Here is an 18,587-nt window from a genome sequence, read left to right on the forward strand (position 1 = left end):
ACAGAGACAGAGACACAGAGACAGAGACACAGAGACAGAGACACAGAGACACAGACAGACATACACACACAGACACACAGACACAGAGACACACAGACACAGAGACACACAGAGACACAGAGACACACAGAGACACAGAGACACACACACAGACAGACGCACAGACACAGAGACACAGAGAGACACAAAGACACAGACAGACACATACACAGAGACACACAGACAGACAGACACACAGAGACACAGAGACACACAGAGACACAGACACAGAGACAGAAACACAGAGACACAGACAGAGACACACAGACAGAGACAGAGACACACAGAGACACAGAGACAGAGACACAGACAGAGACACAAAGACAGACAGAGACAGAGACACAGACAGACAGAGACACAGAGACATAGACAGAGACACAGACACACAGAGACACAGACACACAGAGACACAGAGACTCAGAGACAGAGACACAGACAGAGACACAGAGACACACAGACACAGACAGAGACACAGAGACACAGAGACAGAGACACACAGACACAGACAGAGACACACAGACACAGACAGAGACACAGACAGAGACAGAAACACAGAGACAGACACACAGACAGAGACACAGACAGAGACAGAGACACACAGAGACACACAGAGACACAGAGACACACACAGAGACACACAGAGACACAGACACAGAGACAGAGACAGATAGACACACAGAGACACACAGAGACACAGACACAGAGACAGATACACAGAGACACAGACAGAGACACAGAGACACACAGACACAGACAGACAGAGACAGATACACAGAGACACACAGAGACACAGAGACACACAGACACAGACAGACAGAGACACAGAGACACAGACACACACAGAGACACACAGACACAGAGACACACAGAGACACAGAGACACGCAGACACAGACAGAGACACAGAGACACACAGAGAGACAGAGACATAGAGACACACAGACAGAGAGACACAGACACAGAGACACAGAGACACACAGAGACACAGAGACACACAGACACACAGACAGACACACGCACAGAGACAGACAGAGACACACAGAGACAGACACAGAGACACACACAGACAGAGACACAGAGACACACAGACAGAGAGAGAGAGACACACAGAGACACAGAGGCACAGAGACACACAGAGACACAGAGAGACACAGACACAGACAGAGACACAGAGACAGAGACACAGACAGAGACACAGAGACACAGACAGAGACACAGAGACACAGAGACAGACAGAGACACAGACAGAGACAGAGACACACAGACACAGACAGAGACAGACACAGAGACACACAGACACAGACACAGACAGAGACACAGAGACACAGAGACACACAGACACAGACAGACAGAGACAGATACACAGAGACACACAGAGACACAGAGACACACAGACACAGACAGACAGAGACACAGAGACACAGACACACACAGAGACACACAGACACAGAGACACACAGAGACACAGAGACACACATACACACAGACAGACACACACACAGAGACAGACAGAGACACACAGAGACAGACACAGAGACACACACAGACAGAGACACAGAGACACACAGACAGAGAGAGAGAGACACACACAGAGACACAGAGGCACAGAGACACACAGAGACACAGAGAGACACAGACACAGACAGAGACACAGAGACAGAGACACAGACAGAGACACAGAGACACAGACAGAGACACAGAGACACAGAGACAGACAGAGACACAGACAGAGACAGAGACACACAGACACAGACAGAGACAGACACAGAGACACACAGACACAGACAGAGACAGAGACACAGAGACACAGAGACACACAGACAGAGACACAGACACAGAGACAGAGACACAGAGAGACAGACACAGACAGAGACACAGAGACAGAGACACAGACAGAGACACAGAGACACAGACAGAGACACAGAGACACAGAGACAGACAGAGACACAGACAGAGACAGAGACACAGAGACACACAGAGACACAGAGACACACAGACACAGACAGACAGAGACACAGAGACACAGACACACACAGAGACACACAGACACAGAGACACACAGAGACACAGAGACACGCAGACACAGACAGAGACACAGAGACACATAGAGAGACAGAGACACAGAGACACACAGACAGAGAGACACAGACACAGAGACACAGAGACACACAGAGACACACATACACTCAGACAGACACACACACAGAGACAGACAGAGACACACAGAGACAGACACAGAGACACAGAGACACACACAGACAGAGACACAGAGACACACAGACAGAGAGAGAGAGAGACACACAGAGACACAGAGGCACAGAGACACACAGAGACACAGAGTGACACAGACACAGACAGAGACACAGAGACAGAGACACAGACAGAGACACAGAGACACAGAGACAGACAGAGACACAGACAGAGACAGAGACACACAGACACAGACAGAGACAGACACAGAGACACACAGACACAGACAGAGACAGAGACACAGAGACACAGAGACACACAGACAGAGACACAGACACAGAGACAGAGACACAGAGATAGAGACACAGATACACAGAGACACAGAGACAGAGACACAGAGACAGAGATACAGAGACAGAGACACAGAGACAGACACACACAGACACAGACACAGACAGAGACACAGAGACACACAGACACAGAGACACAGAGACAGAGACACAGAGACATAGACACAGAGACACAGAGACACACACAGACACAGAGACACAGCGACAGAGACACAGAGACAGAGACACAGAGACAGATACACAGACAGAGACACACAGACAGAGACACACAGAGACACAGAGACACACATACACACAGACAGACACACACACAGAGACAGACAGAGACACACAGAGACAGACACAGAGACACACACAGACAGAGACACAGAGACACACAGACAGAGAGAGAGAGACACACAGAGACACAGAGGCACAGAGACACACAGAGACACAGAGAGACACAGACACAGACAGAGACACAGAGACAGAGACACAGACAGAGACACAGAGACACAGACAGAGACACAGAGACACAGAGACAGACAGAGACACAGACAGAGACAGAGACACACAGACACAGACAGAGACAGACACAGAGACACACAGACACAGACAGAGACAGAGACACAGAGACACAGAGACACTCAGACAGAGACACAGACACAGAGACAGAGACACAGAGATAGAGACACAGAGACACAGAGACACAGAGACAGAGACACAGAGACAGAGACACAGAGACAGACACACACAGACACAGACACAGACAGAGACACAGAGACACACAGACACAGAGACACAGAGACACAGAGACACACACAGATACAGAGACACAGCGACAGAGACACAGAGACAGAGACACAGAGACAGATACACAGACAGAGACACACAGACAGAGACACACAGAGACACAGAGAGACACAGAGACACACCGACACAGACAGAGACACAAAGACAGAGACACAGAGACAGAGACAGACAGACACAGACAGAGACACAGAGACACAGAGACAGAGACACACAGAGACACAGAGACAGAGACACACAGAGACACAGATACAGAGACACAGACACAGAGATACAGAGACACAGACAGAGACACACAGAGACAGACAGAGACACAGAGACACACAGAGACACAGAGACACACAGTTGACACAGAGACACAGACACAGAGACACAGAGACACACAGACAGAGACACAGAGACACAGACAGAGACACACAGACAGAGACACGGAGACAGACAGAGACACAGAGACACAGAGACAGAGACACCGAGACAGACAGAGACACAGAGACACAGACACAGAGACACAGACAGAGACACAGAGACACAGACAGAGACACAGAGACACAGAGAGACACAGAGACACACAGAGACAGAGACACAGAGACAGAGACACAGAGACACAGACAGAGACAGAGACACAGACAGAGACACAGAGACAGACAGAGACAGAGACACAGACAGAGACACAGAGACACAGACAGAGACAGAGACACAGACAGAGACACAGAGACAGACAGAGACAGAGACACAGACAGAGACAGACAAAGACAGAGACACACACAGAGACACACAGAGACACAGAGACACACAGAGACAGAGACACAGACACATAAAGACAGAGACACAGAGACACAGACAGAGACAGCGACAGAGAGACACAGACAGAGACACAGACAGAGACACAGACACACAGAGACACACATACAGAGACAGAGACACAGAGACACACAGAGACACAGACACAGAGACACAGACAGAGACACAGACACACACAGACACAGACAGAGACACAGAGACACAGAGACAGAGACACACAGACACAGACAGAGACACACAGACACAGACAGAGACACAGACAGAGACACAGACAGAGACACAGAGACAGAGACACAGAGACACACAGAGACACAGAGACACACACAGAGACACACAGAGACACAGACACGGAGACAGAGACAGATAGACACAGAGACACACAGAGACACAGACACAGAGACAGAGACAGATACACAGAGACACAGACAGACAGAGACACAGAGACACACAGACACAGACAGACAGAGACACAGAGACACAGAGACACAAAGAGACACACAGACACAGAGACACACATAGAAACAGAGACACACAGACAGAGACAGAGACACAGACACACACACAGAGAGACAGAGAGACAGAGACACACAGAAAGAGAGACACAGACACAGAGACACAGAGACACACAGAGACACACAGACAGACACACACACAGAGACAGACAGAGACATATAGACAGAGACATACAGAGACACAGACAGACACACAGAGACAGACACAGAGACACATAGACACACACAGACAGAGACACAGAGACAGAGAGACAGAGACACAGAGACACAGACAGAGACACACAGACAGAGACACAGACAGAGACACACAGACAGAGACACAGACAGAGACACACAGAGACACACAGAGACACAGACAGAGACACAGAGACAGAGACACAGCGACATAGACAGAGACACACAGACACACAGAGACACAGAGACACACAGAGACACAGAGACACACACACAGACAGACACACAGAGACACACACACAGACAGACACACAGAGACACAGAGACACAGACAGAGACACACAGAGACAGACAGAGACAGACACACAGACACACAGAGACACACTGACAGACACACAGGCACACAGAGACACAGAGACACACACACAGACAGACACACAGAGACACAGAGACACACAGAGACACAGAGACACAGAGACACACACACAGACAGACAGAGACACAGAGACACACAGAGACACACAGAGACACAGAGACACACAGAGACACAGAGACACACACACAGACAGACGCACAGACACAGAGACACAGAGAGACACAGAGACACAGACAGACACACACACAGAGACACGGAGACACACACAGAGACACACAGACAGACAGACACAGAGACACACAGAGACACACACACAGACAGAGACACAGAGACACACACACAGACACACAGAGACACACAGAGACACAGAGACACACAGAGACACAGAGACACACACACAGACAGACAGAGACACAGAGACACACAGAGACACACAGAGACACACACACAGACACACACACAGAGACACAGAGACACACACACAGGCAGAGACAGAGAGACACAGAGACACAGACAGAGACACACACACAGACACACAGACACAGAGACACACAGACACAGAAACACACAGAGACACAGAGACACACAGAGACACAGAGACACACACACAGACACACAGACACAGAGACACAGACAGAGACACACACACAGACAGACACAGAGACACAGAGACACACACACAGACAGACGCACAGATACAGAGACACAGAGAGACACAGAGACACAGACAGACACACACACAGAGACACACAAACACACAGAGACACAGAGACACACACACAGACACACAGACACAGAGACACAGAAACACAGACAGAGACACACACACACACAGACACAGAGACACAGAGACACACACAGACAGACGCACAGATACAGAGACACAGAGAGACACAGAGACACAGACAGACACACACACAGAGACACACAAACACACAGAGACACAGAGACACACACACAGACAGACAAACAGAGACACAGAGACACACAGAGACACACAGAGACAGACACACAGACACACAGAGACACACAGACACACAGAGACAGACACACAGACACACAGACACACAGAGACACACACACAGACACACAGACACAGAGACACACAGAGACACACACAGACAGACACACAGAGACACAGAGACACAGAGACACACACAGACAGACAGAGACACAGAGACACACTGAGACACACAGAGACACAGAGACACACAGAGACACAGAGACACAGAGACACACAGAGACACAGAGACACACAGAGACACAGAGACACACACACAGACAGACGCACAGACACAGAGACACAGAGAGACACAGAGACACAGACAGACACACACACAGAGACACGGAGACACACACAGAGACACACAGACACACAGAGACACAGAGACACACACACAGACAGACACACAGAGACACAGAGACACACAGAGACACACAGAGACACACACACAGACAGAGACACACACACAGAGACACACACACAGAGACACACAGAGACACACACACAGACAGAGACACACACACAGAGACACACACAGAGACACAGAGATACACAGAGACACACAGAGACACACACACACAGAGACACACACACAGACAGACACACAGAGACACAGAGACACACAGAGACACAGAGACACACAGAGACACACAGAGACACAGAGACACACAGAGACATAGAGACACACACACAGACAGACAGACACAGAGACACAGAGACACACAGAGACACAGAGACACAGACAGAGACACACACAGACACACACAGACAGAGACACAGAGACACACAGAGACACACAGAGACACACAGACACGCAGAGACACAGAGACACACAGAGACACACAGAGACAGACACACAGAGACAGACACAGAGACACACAGAGACACACAGAGACACGGAGTTTTGTCCGTGTGAGACGTCAAACATTACCTCCCGGCGACGTTGGGGAGACGTTGGGGAGACGTTGGGGAAATTCCGCAGATTCCTCTCCTGAGAGTTCAAGACGCACGGACTACAGGCGGGCTACAGGCGGACTACAGGCGGGCTACAGGCGGACTACAGGCGGGCTACAGGCGGACTACAGGCGGGCTACAGGCGGACTACAGGCGGGCTACAGGCGGACTACAGGCGGGCTACTGCCAGCCTACAGCCGGGATACAGGCGGACCACAGCCGGACTACAGGCGGGCTACAGGCGGACCACAGCCGGACTAGAGGTGGACCACAGACGGACCACAGGCGGGCTACAGGCGGACTTCAGCCGAGCTACAGCTGGACTACAGCCGGACTACAGGCAGGCTACAGCCGGACTACAGCCGGACTGCGGCTGGGCTATGGGTGAGTGATGGTGTTGGAGGTTAATGGTGGTGATGGAAGTGGTAGTGGTGGTGTCTGTGTGTGATGGTTCTCTGTCTGTGTGTTGGTGGTGTCTGTGTCTGTGTGTGTGTGTTGGTGTCTGTGTGTGTGTGGTGTCTGTGTGTGTGTGTGATGGTAGTGATGGTGCAGTGTGTGTGTGATGGTGGTGTCTGTGTGTGTGATGGTGGTGTCTGTGTGTGTGTGTGTTGGTGGTGTCTGTGAGTGATGGTGGTGTCTGTGTGTTGGTGGTGTCTGTGTGTGTGTTGGTGGTGTCTGTGTGTGTGTTGGTGGTGTCTGTGTGTGTGTTGGTGGTGTCTGTGAGTGATGGTAGTGATGGTAGTGGTGTGAGTGATGGTAGTGATGGTCTCAGTGTGATGGTACTGATGGTAGTGGTGTGAGTGATGGTAGTGATGGTAGTGGTGTGAGTGATGGTAGTGATGGTCTCAGTGTGAGTGTGATGGTAGTGATGGTAGTGATGGTCTCTGTGTGATGGTAGTGATGGTCTCTGTGTGATGGTAGTGATGGTAGTGATGGTCTCTGTGTGATGGTAGTGATGGTCTCTGTGTGATGGTAGTGATGGTAGTGATGGTCTCTGTGTGTGTAATGGTAGTGATGGTCTCTGTGTGATGGTAGTGATGGTAGTGATGGTCTCTGTGTGATGGTAGTGATGGTCTCTGTGTGATGGTAGTGATGGTAGTGATGGTAGTGATTGTCTCTGTGTGTGATGGTAGTGATGGTTGTCTCTCTGTGAGTGTGATGGTAGTGATGGTTGTCTCTCTGTGAGTGTGATGGTAGTGATGGTTGTCTCTCTGTGAGTGTGATGGTGGTAGTGATGATTGTCTCTGTGTGTGTGATGGTAGTGATGGTTGTCTCTCTGAGTGTGATGGTAGTGATTGTCTCTGTGTGTGTGATGGTGGTAGTGATGATTGTCTCTCTGTGTGAGTGTGATGGTGGTAGTGATGATTGTCTCTCTCTCTGTGTGATGGTGGTAGTGATGATTGTCTCTCTGTGTGTGTGATGGTGGTAGTGATTGTCTCTGTGTGTGTGATGGTAGTGATGGTAGTGATGGTAGTGATTGTCTCTCTCTGTGAGTGTGATGGTAGTGATTGTCTCTCTGTGTGTGTGATGGTGGTAGTGATGGTTGTCTCTCTGTGTGATGGTAGTGATGATTGTCTCTCTGTGTGTGTGATGGTGGTAGTGATGGTTGTCTCTCTGTGTGTGTGATGATGGTAGTGATGATTGTCTCTCTGTGTGTGTGATGGTGGTAGTGATGATTGTCTCTCTGTGAGTGTGATGGTGGTAGTGATGGTTGTCTCTGTGTGTGTGGTGGTAGTAATGATTGTCTCTCTGTGTGTGTGATGGTGGTAGTGATGGTCTCTGTGTGATGGTAGTGATGGTCTCTGTGTGATGGTAGTGATGGTAGTGATTGTCTCTCTGTGTGTGTGGTAGTGATGATTGTCTCTCTGTGAGTGTCGCTATAAATATCGCGAGGGAGAGAACTCGCAATGTGGATATTCCTGAGATACCGGATTGACAGGTCAACAGGTGTACAGGTGTACAGGTGTGTGTCTACAGGTGTACAGGTGTACAGGTGTGTGTGTCTACAGGTGTACAGGTGTGTGTGTGTCTACAGGTGTGTGTGTGTCTACAGGTGTACAGGTGTGTGTGTCTACAGGTGTACAGGTGTACAGGTGTGTGTGTGTGTCTACAGGTGTACAGGTGTGTGTGTGTCTACAGGTGTACAGGTGTACAGGTGTGTGTGTGTGTCTAAAGGTGTGTGTGTCTACAGGTGTACAGGTGTGTGTGTGTGTCTACAGGTGTACAGGTGTGTGTGTGTCTACAGGTGTGTGTGTGTCTACAGGTGTGTGTGTCTACAGGTGTACAGGTGTACAGGTGTGTGTGTGTGTGTGTGTCTACAGGTGTGTGTGTCTACAGGTGTACAGGTGTGTGTGTGTGTCTACAGGTGTACAGGTGTGTGTCTACAGGTGTGTGTGTGTCTACAGGTGTGTGTGTCTACAGGTGTGTGTGTGTGTGTGTGTCTACAGGTGTACAGGTGTACAGGTGTGTGTGTGTCTACAGGTGTGTGTGTGTCTACATATGTACAGGTGTGTGTCTACAGGTGAGTGTGTGTCTACAGGTGTACAGGTGTACAGGTGTAAAGATGTGTGTGTGTCTACAGGTGTGTGTGTGTGTCTACAGGTGTACAGGTGTGTGTCTACAGGTGAGTGTGTGTCTACAGGTGTACAGGTGTGTGTGTGTGTGTCTACAGGTCTACAGGTGTGTGTGTGTCTACAGGTGTGTGTGTGTCTACAGGTGTGTCTACAGGTGTACAGGTGTGTGTGTGTCTACAGGTGTGTGTGTGTCTACAGGTGTGTGTGTCTACAGGTGTACAGGTGTGTGTGTCTACAGGTGTGTGTGTGTCTACAGGTCTACAGGTGTGTGTGTGTGTCTACAGGTGTACAGGTGTGTGTGTGTCTACAGGTGTGTCTACAGGTGTGTCTACAGGTGTGTGTGTCTACAGGTGTACAGGTGTGTGTGTGTCTACAGGTGTACAGGTGTGTGTGTGTGTGTCTACAGGTGTACAGGTCTACATGTCTACAGGTGTACAGGTGTGTGTGTGTCTACAGGTGTACAGGTGTACAGGTGTGTGTGTGTCTACAGGTGTACAGGTGTGTGTGTCTACAGGTGTACAGGTGTACAGGTGTGTGTGTGTCTACAGATGTGTGTGTCTACAGGTGTACAGGTGTGTGTGTGTCTACAGGTGTGTGTGTGTCTACAGGTGTGTGTGTCTACAGGTGTGTGTGTGTACAGGTGTACAGGTGTGTGTGTGTCTACAGGTGTGTGTGTGTCTACAGGTGTGTGTGTCTACAGGTGTACAGGTGTGTGTGTGTCTACAGGTGTGTGTGTGTCTACAGGTCTACAGGTGTGTGTGTGTGTCTACAGGTGTACAGGTGTGTGTGTGTCTACAGGTGTGTCTACAGGTGTGTCTACAGGTGTGTGTGTGTCTACAGGTGTACAGGTGTGTGTGTGTGTGTCTACAGGTGTACAGGTCTACATGTCTACAGGTGTACAGGTGTGTGTGTGTCTACAGGTGTACAGGTGTACAGGTGTGTGTGTGTCTACAGGTGTACAGGTGTGTGTGTCTACAGGTGTACAGGTGTACAGGTGTGTGTGTGTCTACAGGTGTACAAGTGTACAGGTGTGTGTGTGGTTTTGTGTGTCCGGCAAAACAACCCCCTACCTCCTCGCGGTGCCGGACGGGCAACTCTGTCGTGGACAGTGCTGTGGGGGGAGGGCCAATTCCGATTGGCCCCTCCCCTCATGGCGTCTGTGTCCACCACAGGGGCTAAACGGGGGCTCTGGACGGGTGCGAGGGGCTGGTAACCCCTCCACCTTCAATTAATTACCACGAAACCACGAGTTAAACTGAAATATGTAACTAATAAGCTTGTGCCGGAGGCCCCGGGGGGCCAGGCGTCTATGACGTCTCCTGGCCAAACCCCAATTGGGGGAGCCAGGAGATTGAATCTCTACCCTCGGGGCTACTCCAGAAACAACGAAAAGCCACTTCGTGTGGCCACGTGGAATGTTCGAACGCTCACTGCGGAGGAGAGGCTGCCACTTCTCTGTCGGGAGCTGGACCGGTACCGCCTGGATCTCTGTGGCATTCAGGAGGTCCGGTGGACCGGTTCTGGCTCCTGCCACCATGAGGGGTGGACAGTCCTCTACTCGGGGCAGCAGACTGCCAAACAACAGGGTGTGGGTCTTCTTTTGAACAAAAGAACGAAGGGGGCGTGGGAGCGTGGCGGTGAGGTGTGGGAAGCTGTAAGCCCCAGGCTACTTTGGGCTCGCCTTCCCATCAACCGGAGGTGAGGAATGGTGGTCGTGGTTACTTATGCCCCCACCGAAGATGAACATCCGTGGAAGGATTGCAGGCAAAGCCCGATGAGTCAGATGCCTTCTATGACCTCCTGTCACAGGTGCTGGCTAAAGTGGCCCCTCGGGATAGTCATCTTGTTGGGTGACTTCAATGCCCGAGTTGGTCATGATGCTGGCACCTGGGCTGGGGTGATTGGAGGGCATGGGCCAGATCAGCTCAATAACAACGGTAGGAGGCTGCTAGATTTTTGTGCAGCCCATGGGCTTGTAATTACCAACACGCTGTTCCGGCATCGGCGCATCCACACAACATCATGGATGCATGCCGGGTCCAAGCAAGAACATCTGCTGGACTACATAGTGACGGAACAGCGGATGCAGGCCCATGTCATTGACACCAGGATCTACCGTGGAGCTGATCTGCCCTCTGACCATCGACTAGTCATCTGTAAGATGCGCCTGCCATTCTTCCACTCCGGTGGTGGGTGTACACCCAGGACCCCATTCCAACCTAAAGTGGCCTGGTCTCAGTTATCTGATGAAAGTTGCAAGCGAGAATTTCATCATCGCTTGCGGCTGGGGTTGGCATCGTCCCCCACTCCTCCTGATGTCGAGGGTAAATGGGCGAGGTTTAGGACTGTGACTCATGCAGCTGCAATGGCTGCTTTGGGTACACGGTCCAGACCTCCCCAGAGACCCTGGCTGACAGAGGCGGTGTTCAGGATAGTTGAGAAAAAGCGACAGGCCCACTGTCATCGGCTACAGAATCCCACGTCAGAGAATGAGGAGGCTTACCGCAGCCTTCGCTTGGAGGTTCGGAGAGCCGTGAGGTGCTGCAAGGATTGGTGGTGGTTGCGGGTTGCTGAGGAGATGGAGTCTGCCTCAGTGGCCCGTGATCACAAATCTCTATTTAACTCCATAAAAAAAGTAACCTGCAGCGCCACACCTATTACCATCATTAGGGGAAAAAACGGTGATCCAATCTCCGACCCCCAGGAACAGGTTTGCAGATTTGCTGAGCATTTCTGTGAGGCCCTGGGGGAGGGAAAACCCCTCAGCCAGGAAAACATCGTGGCACAAAGTGATGATGACCCTGCTGAGGCTGCGGAACCTCAAATATTGGAAGAAGTCACCCGCTGTGAGTGGCTGGCTGAAGTGCCATCTGTTGAGGAAGTACTGAAGGCGATCCGGAGTCTGAGACCAGGAAAGGCAGCGGGCAGAGATGATCTCCCAAGCGAAATGCGGAGGGAGGGTGGCGTTTGTGCACAGACTGCCCTATATGACATCATAACAACAGTCTGGACCACTGGACAGGTTCCGCAGGATTGGAAGGATGCCCTGGTGGTCCCCCTTTTTAAGAAGGGGGACAGCACAGACTGTAACAACTATAGGGGCATCTCACTCCTCAGTGTGCCGGGAAAGATCCTGGCAAGGATTATTCAACATCGCCTTGCCAGGCACGCTGAGGAGAGGCTTGCGGAGCCCCAATGCGGTTTCAGGAAAGGGCAGTCCTGCACAGATGCCATATTTTCTGTCCGTCTGCTACAGCAGAGGTGTAGGCAATTCCAGCCAGACCTACATCTCTGCTTTATTGACCTGGTCAAGGCCTATGATACCATCAGTAGGCCTGGGCTCTGGGTTGTTCTTCGTGCTTTTGGAGTACCTGACCCTCTGCTCACGATCATTAAGGACCTTCATGATGGTGAGCGGGCCCGGATAAAACTACGTGGCCGGGAGTCAGAGCCATTCCCTGTACACCTTGGGGTGCGACAGGGATGTCCTCTGGCTCCCACATTATTTAACATCTATTTTGACCACGTAGTTCGTGAAGCCTTCAATAGCTGTACTGGGGGAATCTCCATATGGTACAGATATAATGGGAGGCTGATCGATGCCCGGGTGCGGCCAAGGGATGGCTCCCTATTGCTCAACCACGTTATGTATGCCGATGACTTGGTAATAGCTGCTCAGTCAGAGGAGGAGTTGGAGACGCTGCTGCTGAGACTGGAGCGTGCCACTAAGAGATGGGGCCTTTCCATCAGCCCCACCAAAACTAAGCACCTGCTTGGGTATTTTGTACCATCGGACACTCCACCCCCACAACTCCCAATCGGTGATGGGGCAGTTGTGGAGAGAGTGGAGAGTTTCCCATACCTGGGCAGTGTGCTTATGACCGGCTCCAGTTTAACAGCAGAGGTCTCACTCCGAATCAGTCGAGCGGCAATATCTTTTCATCGGTTGCGTAACGCTGTGTGGAAGCTACCTGGTCTGTCGCTCCGCACTAAGCTTCAGGTCTTCTCGGCCACGGTCATTCCCTCCCTTCTGTACGCTTGCGAAACGTGGACACCCCTAATGGAACATCTTGGCCTGCCTACGATCCATCCTGGGTTTAACCAGGCTGGTTTGTGTGAGGAGCTCACAAATCCTTGACAGATCTGGGAAAGGTCCCAGCGGTGAGCTCCTCCGGAGGGCAAGGCTGCGTTGGCTGGGTCATGTAGCCCGCATGCCCAGCCACCGCATGCCGAAACAGCTTTTGTTCGACCGGATCGAGGGGACTAAACGGGCACGGCATGGGCTAGAGAAGAGATGGAGTGATGTGGTACAGGAGGACGTGGGGCTGAGTGGACTTGCCGATGACCGGTACCAGCGGTGTCAAGATCGGCCTCTGTGGAGGAGGCTCGTGAAGGACGCTGCTACTGGGCAGTTGGAGGCAGTCGCCCTCCAACAACAACGGAGGGCAGAGGAGCGACGCTCACAACAACGAGCGGAGCGCCGGGTGGCTAAAGCACAGCAGGTTGGCACAGTACGGGGCATAGGTGGTGCATCAGCCAGTCATCTCAGTCAGTCGACCCGTGGCACCTGGGTCTGCCCCGTGACCTCCTGCCACCGGGCGTTCGACACTTCACGTGGCCTCAGGGTGCACATAGCCTGGCACAAGCGTCGTGGTGACGTCACCGCCACTTAGTGGCGAATGGCGGTTGTTGTTGTGTCTATAGGTGTGTCTATAGGTGTGTCTATAGGTGTGTCTATAGATGTGTGTCTACAGGTGTGTCTGCAGGTGTGTGTGTGGATCGAGGGGGCTAAAGGGGCGCGGCACGGGCTAGAGAAGAGATGGAGTGATGTGGTACAGGAGGACGTGGAGCTGAGTGGACTTGCCGATGACCGGTACCAGCGGTGTCAAGATCGGCCTCTGTGGAGGAGGAGGCTCGTGAAGAACGCTGCTGATGCTGGGCAGTGCTAGGCTAGGTGCAGGAGGATCTGTCCGTGACCTCCTCCTGCACCTAGCCTGGCACAGCAGTCAACCCATGTTACCTGCTGGGTCTGTCCCGTGACCTCCTCCTGCACCTAGCCTGGCACGGCAGTCAACCCAAGGCACCTGCAGGGTCTGTCAGGTGACCTCCTCCTCCTGCACCTAGCCTGGCACGGCAGTCAACCCATGTCACCTGCTGGGTCTGTCCCGTGACCTCCTCCTGCACCTAGCCTGGCACGGCAGTCAACCCAAGGCACCTGCAGGGTCTGTCCCGTGACTTCCTGCCAGCAGAGAGTCTTCGACACTTCACGTGGTAGCCTCAACGTGCACCTAGCCTGGCACAGGTGCCGTGATGACGTCACCGCCACTTCGTGGCAGACTGCGATTGGAAGAGCACTTGCCCCTACAGCCCTGCTAGTGGCTACACGGGGAAGCTTTGTCTGTGTCTGTGTAACAGCACTTGCCCCTATAGCCCTGCTAGAGGCTACCTGGGGGAGCTTTGTCCGTGAGTTGACAATCTGGTTCATGGGTTCAGGAATGTGGCTTTAAATGCCTCAAACATTCTTACACACAGACAAAGCGCCCCCGTGTAGCCTCTAGCAGGTTGTAAGGGGCAAGTGCTGTTACACCACTCCCCATACACACAGACACACACATAGACACACATAGACACACAGACACACACATAGACACACACATAGACACACACACAAACACCCACACAAACACCCAGACACACACACAGACACACACAGACATAACAACCGCCATTCGCCACTAAGTAGCGGTGACGTCACCACGACGCTTGTGCCAGGCTATGTGCACCCTGAGGCCACGTAAAGTGTCGAACGCCCGCTGGCAGGAGGTCACGGGGCAGACCCAGGTGCCACGGGTCGACTGAGATGACTGGCTGATGCACCACCTGTGCCCCCTACTGTGCCAACCTGCTGTGCTTTAGCCACCCGGCGCTCCGCTCGTTGTTGTGAGCGTCGCTCCTCCACCCTCCGTTGTTGTTGGAGGGCGACTGCCTCCAACTGCCCAGTAGCATCCTTCACGAGCCTCCTCCACAGAGGCCGATCTTGACACCGCTGGTACCAGTCATCGGCAAGTCCACTCAGCTCCACATCCTCCTGTACCACATCACTCCATTTCTTCTCTAGCCCGTGCCGCGCCCGCTTAGCCCCCTCGATCCGGCCGAACAAAAGCTGTTTCGGCATGCGGTGGCTGGGCATGCGGGCTACATGACCCAGCCATCGCAGCCTTGCCTGCCGGAGGAGCTAACCGATGGGACCTTGCCCAGATCTTTCAAGGATTTGTGAGCTTCTCACACAATCCAGTCTAGCTAAACCCAGGATGGATCGTAGGCAGGCCAGTCTAAATGTTTCTAACCGGCGAAGATGTTCCATTAGGGGGGTCCACGTTTCGCAAGCGTAGAGAAGGGAGGGAATGACCGTGGCCGAGAAGACCTGAAGCTTAGTGCGGAGCGACAGACCAGGTAGCTTCCACACAGCGTTACGCAACCGATGAAAAGATATTGCCGCTCGACTGATTCGGAGTGAGACCTCTGCTGTTAAACTGGAGCCAGTCATAAGCACACTGCCCAGGTATGGGAAACTCTCCACTCTCTCCAGAACTGCCCCATCACCGATTGGGAGTTGTGGGGGTGGAGTGTCCGATGGTACAAAATACCCAGGCAGGTGCTTAGTTTTGGTGGGGCTGATGGTAAGGCCCCACCTCTTAGTGGCACGCTCCAGTCTCAACAGCAGCGTCTCCAACTCCTCCTCTGACTGAGCAGCTATTACCAAATCATCAGCATACATAACGTGGTTGAGCAATAGGGAGCCATCCCTTGACCGCACCCGGGCGTCGATCAGCCTCCCATTATATCTGTACCATATGGAGATTGCCCCGGTACAGCTATTGAAGGCTAACAGGGAATGGCTCTGACTCCCGGCCATGTTGTTTTACCCGGGCCCGCTCACCATCATGAAGGTCCTTAATGATGGTGAGCAGAGGGTCAGGTACTCCAAAAGCACGAAGAACAACCCAGAGCCCAGGCCTACTGATGGTATCATAGGCCTTGACCAGGTCAATAAAGCAGAAATGTAGGTCTGGCTGGAATTGCCTACACCTCTGCTGTAGCAGACGGACAGAAAATATGGCATCTGTGCAGGACTGCCCTTTCCTGAAACCGCATTGGGGCTCCGCAAGCCTCTCCTCAGCGTGCCTGGCAAGGCGATGTTGAATAATCCTTGCCAGGACCTTTCCAGGCACACTGAGGAGTGAGATGCCCCTGTAGTTTTTACAGTCTGTGCTGTCCCCCTTCTTAAAAAGGGGGACCGCCCTTCTTAAAAAGGGGGACCACCAGGGCATCCTTCCAATCCTGCGGAACCCATCCAGTGGTCCAAACTGTTATGATGTCATATAGGGCAGTCTGTGCACAAACGCCACCCTCCTTCAGCATTTCGCTTGGGAGATCATCTCTGCCCGCTGCCTTTCCTGGTCTTAGACTCTGGATCGCCTTCAGTACTTCCTCAGCAGATGGCACTTCAGCCAGCCACTCACAGGGGGTGACTTCTTCCAATATTTGAGGCACCGCAGCCTCAGCAGGGTCATCCTCACTTTGTGCCACGATGTTTTCCTGGCTGAGGGATTTTCCCTCCCCCAGGACCTCACAGAAATGCTCAGCAAATCTGCAAACCTGTTCCTGGGGGTTGGAGATTGGGTCACCGTTTTTTCCCCTGATGGTAATAGGTGTGGCGCTGCAGATTACTTTTTTGATTGAGTTAAATAGAGATTTGTGATTACGGGCCACTGAGGCAGACTCCATCTCCTCAGCAACCCGTGACCACCACCCATCCTTGCAGCGCCTCACGGCTCTCCGAACCTCCGAGCGAAGGCTGTGGTAAGCCTCCTCATTCTCTGACGTGGGATGCTGTAGCCGATGACAGTGGGCCTGCCGCTTTTTCTCAACCATCCTGAACACCTCCTCTGTCAGCCAGGGTCTCTGGGGAGGTCTGGACCGCGTACCCAAAGCAGCCATTGCAGCTGCATGAGTCACAGTCCTAAACCTCGCCCATTTACCCTCGACATCAGGAGGAGTGGGGGACGATGCCAACCCCAGCCGCAAGCGATGATGAAATTCTCGCTTGCAACTTTCATCAGATAACCGAGACCAGGCCACTTTAGGTTGGAATGGGGTCCTGGGTGTACACCCACCACCGGAGTGGAAGAATGGCAGGCGCATCTTACAGATGACTAGTCGATGGTCAGAGGGCAGATCAGCTCCACGGTAGGTCCTGGTGTCAATGACATGGGCTCGCATCCGCTGGTCCATCACTATGTAGTCCAGCAGATGTTCTTGCTTGGACCCGGCATGCATCCATGATGTTGTGTGGATGCGCCGATGCCGGAACAGCGTGTTGGTAATTACAAGCCCATGGGCTGTACAAAAATCTAGCAGCCTCCTACCGTTGTTATTGAGCTGATCTGGCCCATGCCCTCCAATCACTCCAGACTAGGTGCCAGTATCATGACCAACTTGGGCATTGAAGTCACCCAACATGATGACTATCCCGAGGGGCCACTTTAGCCAGCACCTGTGACAGGTCATAGAAGGCATCTGACTCATTGGCTTTGCCTGCATCCCTCCACGGATGTTCATCTTCGGTGGGGGCATAAGTAACCACGACCACCATTCCTCGCCTCCGGTTGATGGGAAGGCGAGCCCAAAGTAGCCTGGGGCTTACAGCTTCCCACACCTCACCGCCACGCTCCCACGCCCCCTTCATTCTTTTGTTCAAAAGAGTCACACCCTGTTGTTTGGCAGTCTGCTGCCCCGAGTAGAGGACTGTCCACCCCTCATGGTG

At 52.4% G+C, this 18,587-nt stretch overlaps 1 protein-coding gene and 1 long non-coding RNA gene across 2 annotated transcripts in view; both read right to left on the reverse strand.

The window, feature by feature from the left end:
* Positions 1-15,245, reverse strand: part of LOC142908152 (uncharacterized) — a 38,511-nt gene extending 23,266 nt beyond the window's left edge. The window contains exons 1-2 of the mRNA XM_076058434.1: positions 15,207-15,245; positions 7,165-9,064 (exon numbers count right to left, since the gene is read on the reverse strand). Coding sequence (XP_075914549.1) covers positions 8,033-9,064; positions 15,207-15,245 — 1,071 coding nt within the window. The 3' untranslated portion in view covers positions 7,165-8,032. The remainder of the gene's footprint in view (positions 1-7,164; positions 9,065-15,206) is intronic.
* LOC142908148 (uncharacterized) overlaps positions 1-18,587 on the reverse strand; it is a 219,794-nt gene that overhangs the window by 131,023 nt on the left and 70,184 nt on the right. The gene's annotated exons all lie outside the window — the stretch shown is intronic.

The sequence above is a fragment of the Petromyzon marinus genome (genome assembly GCF_048934315.1).
Source record: "Petromyzon marinus isolate PM22_M1 ecotype Great Lakes invasive population chromosome 73 unlocalized genomic scaffold, UKy_Petmar_22M1.pri1.0 chr73_unloc.5, whole genome shotgun sequence".
Lineage (NCBI taxonomy): Eukaryota > Metazoa > Chordata > Hyperoartia > Petromyzontiformes > Petromyzontidae > Petromyzon > Petromyzon marinus.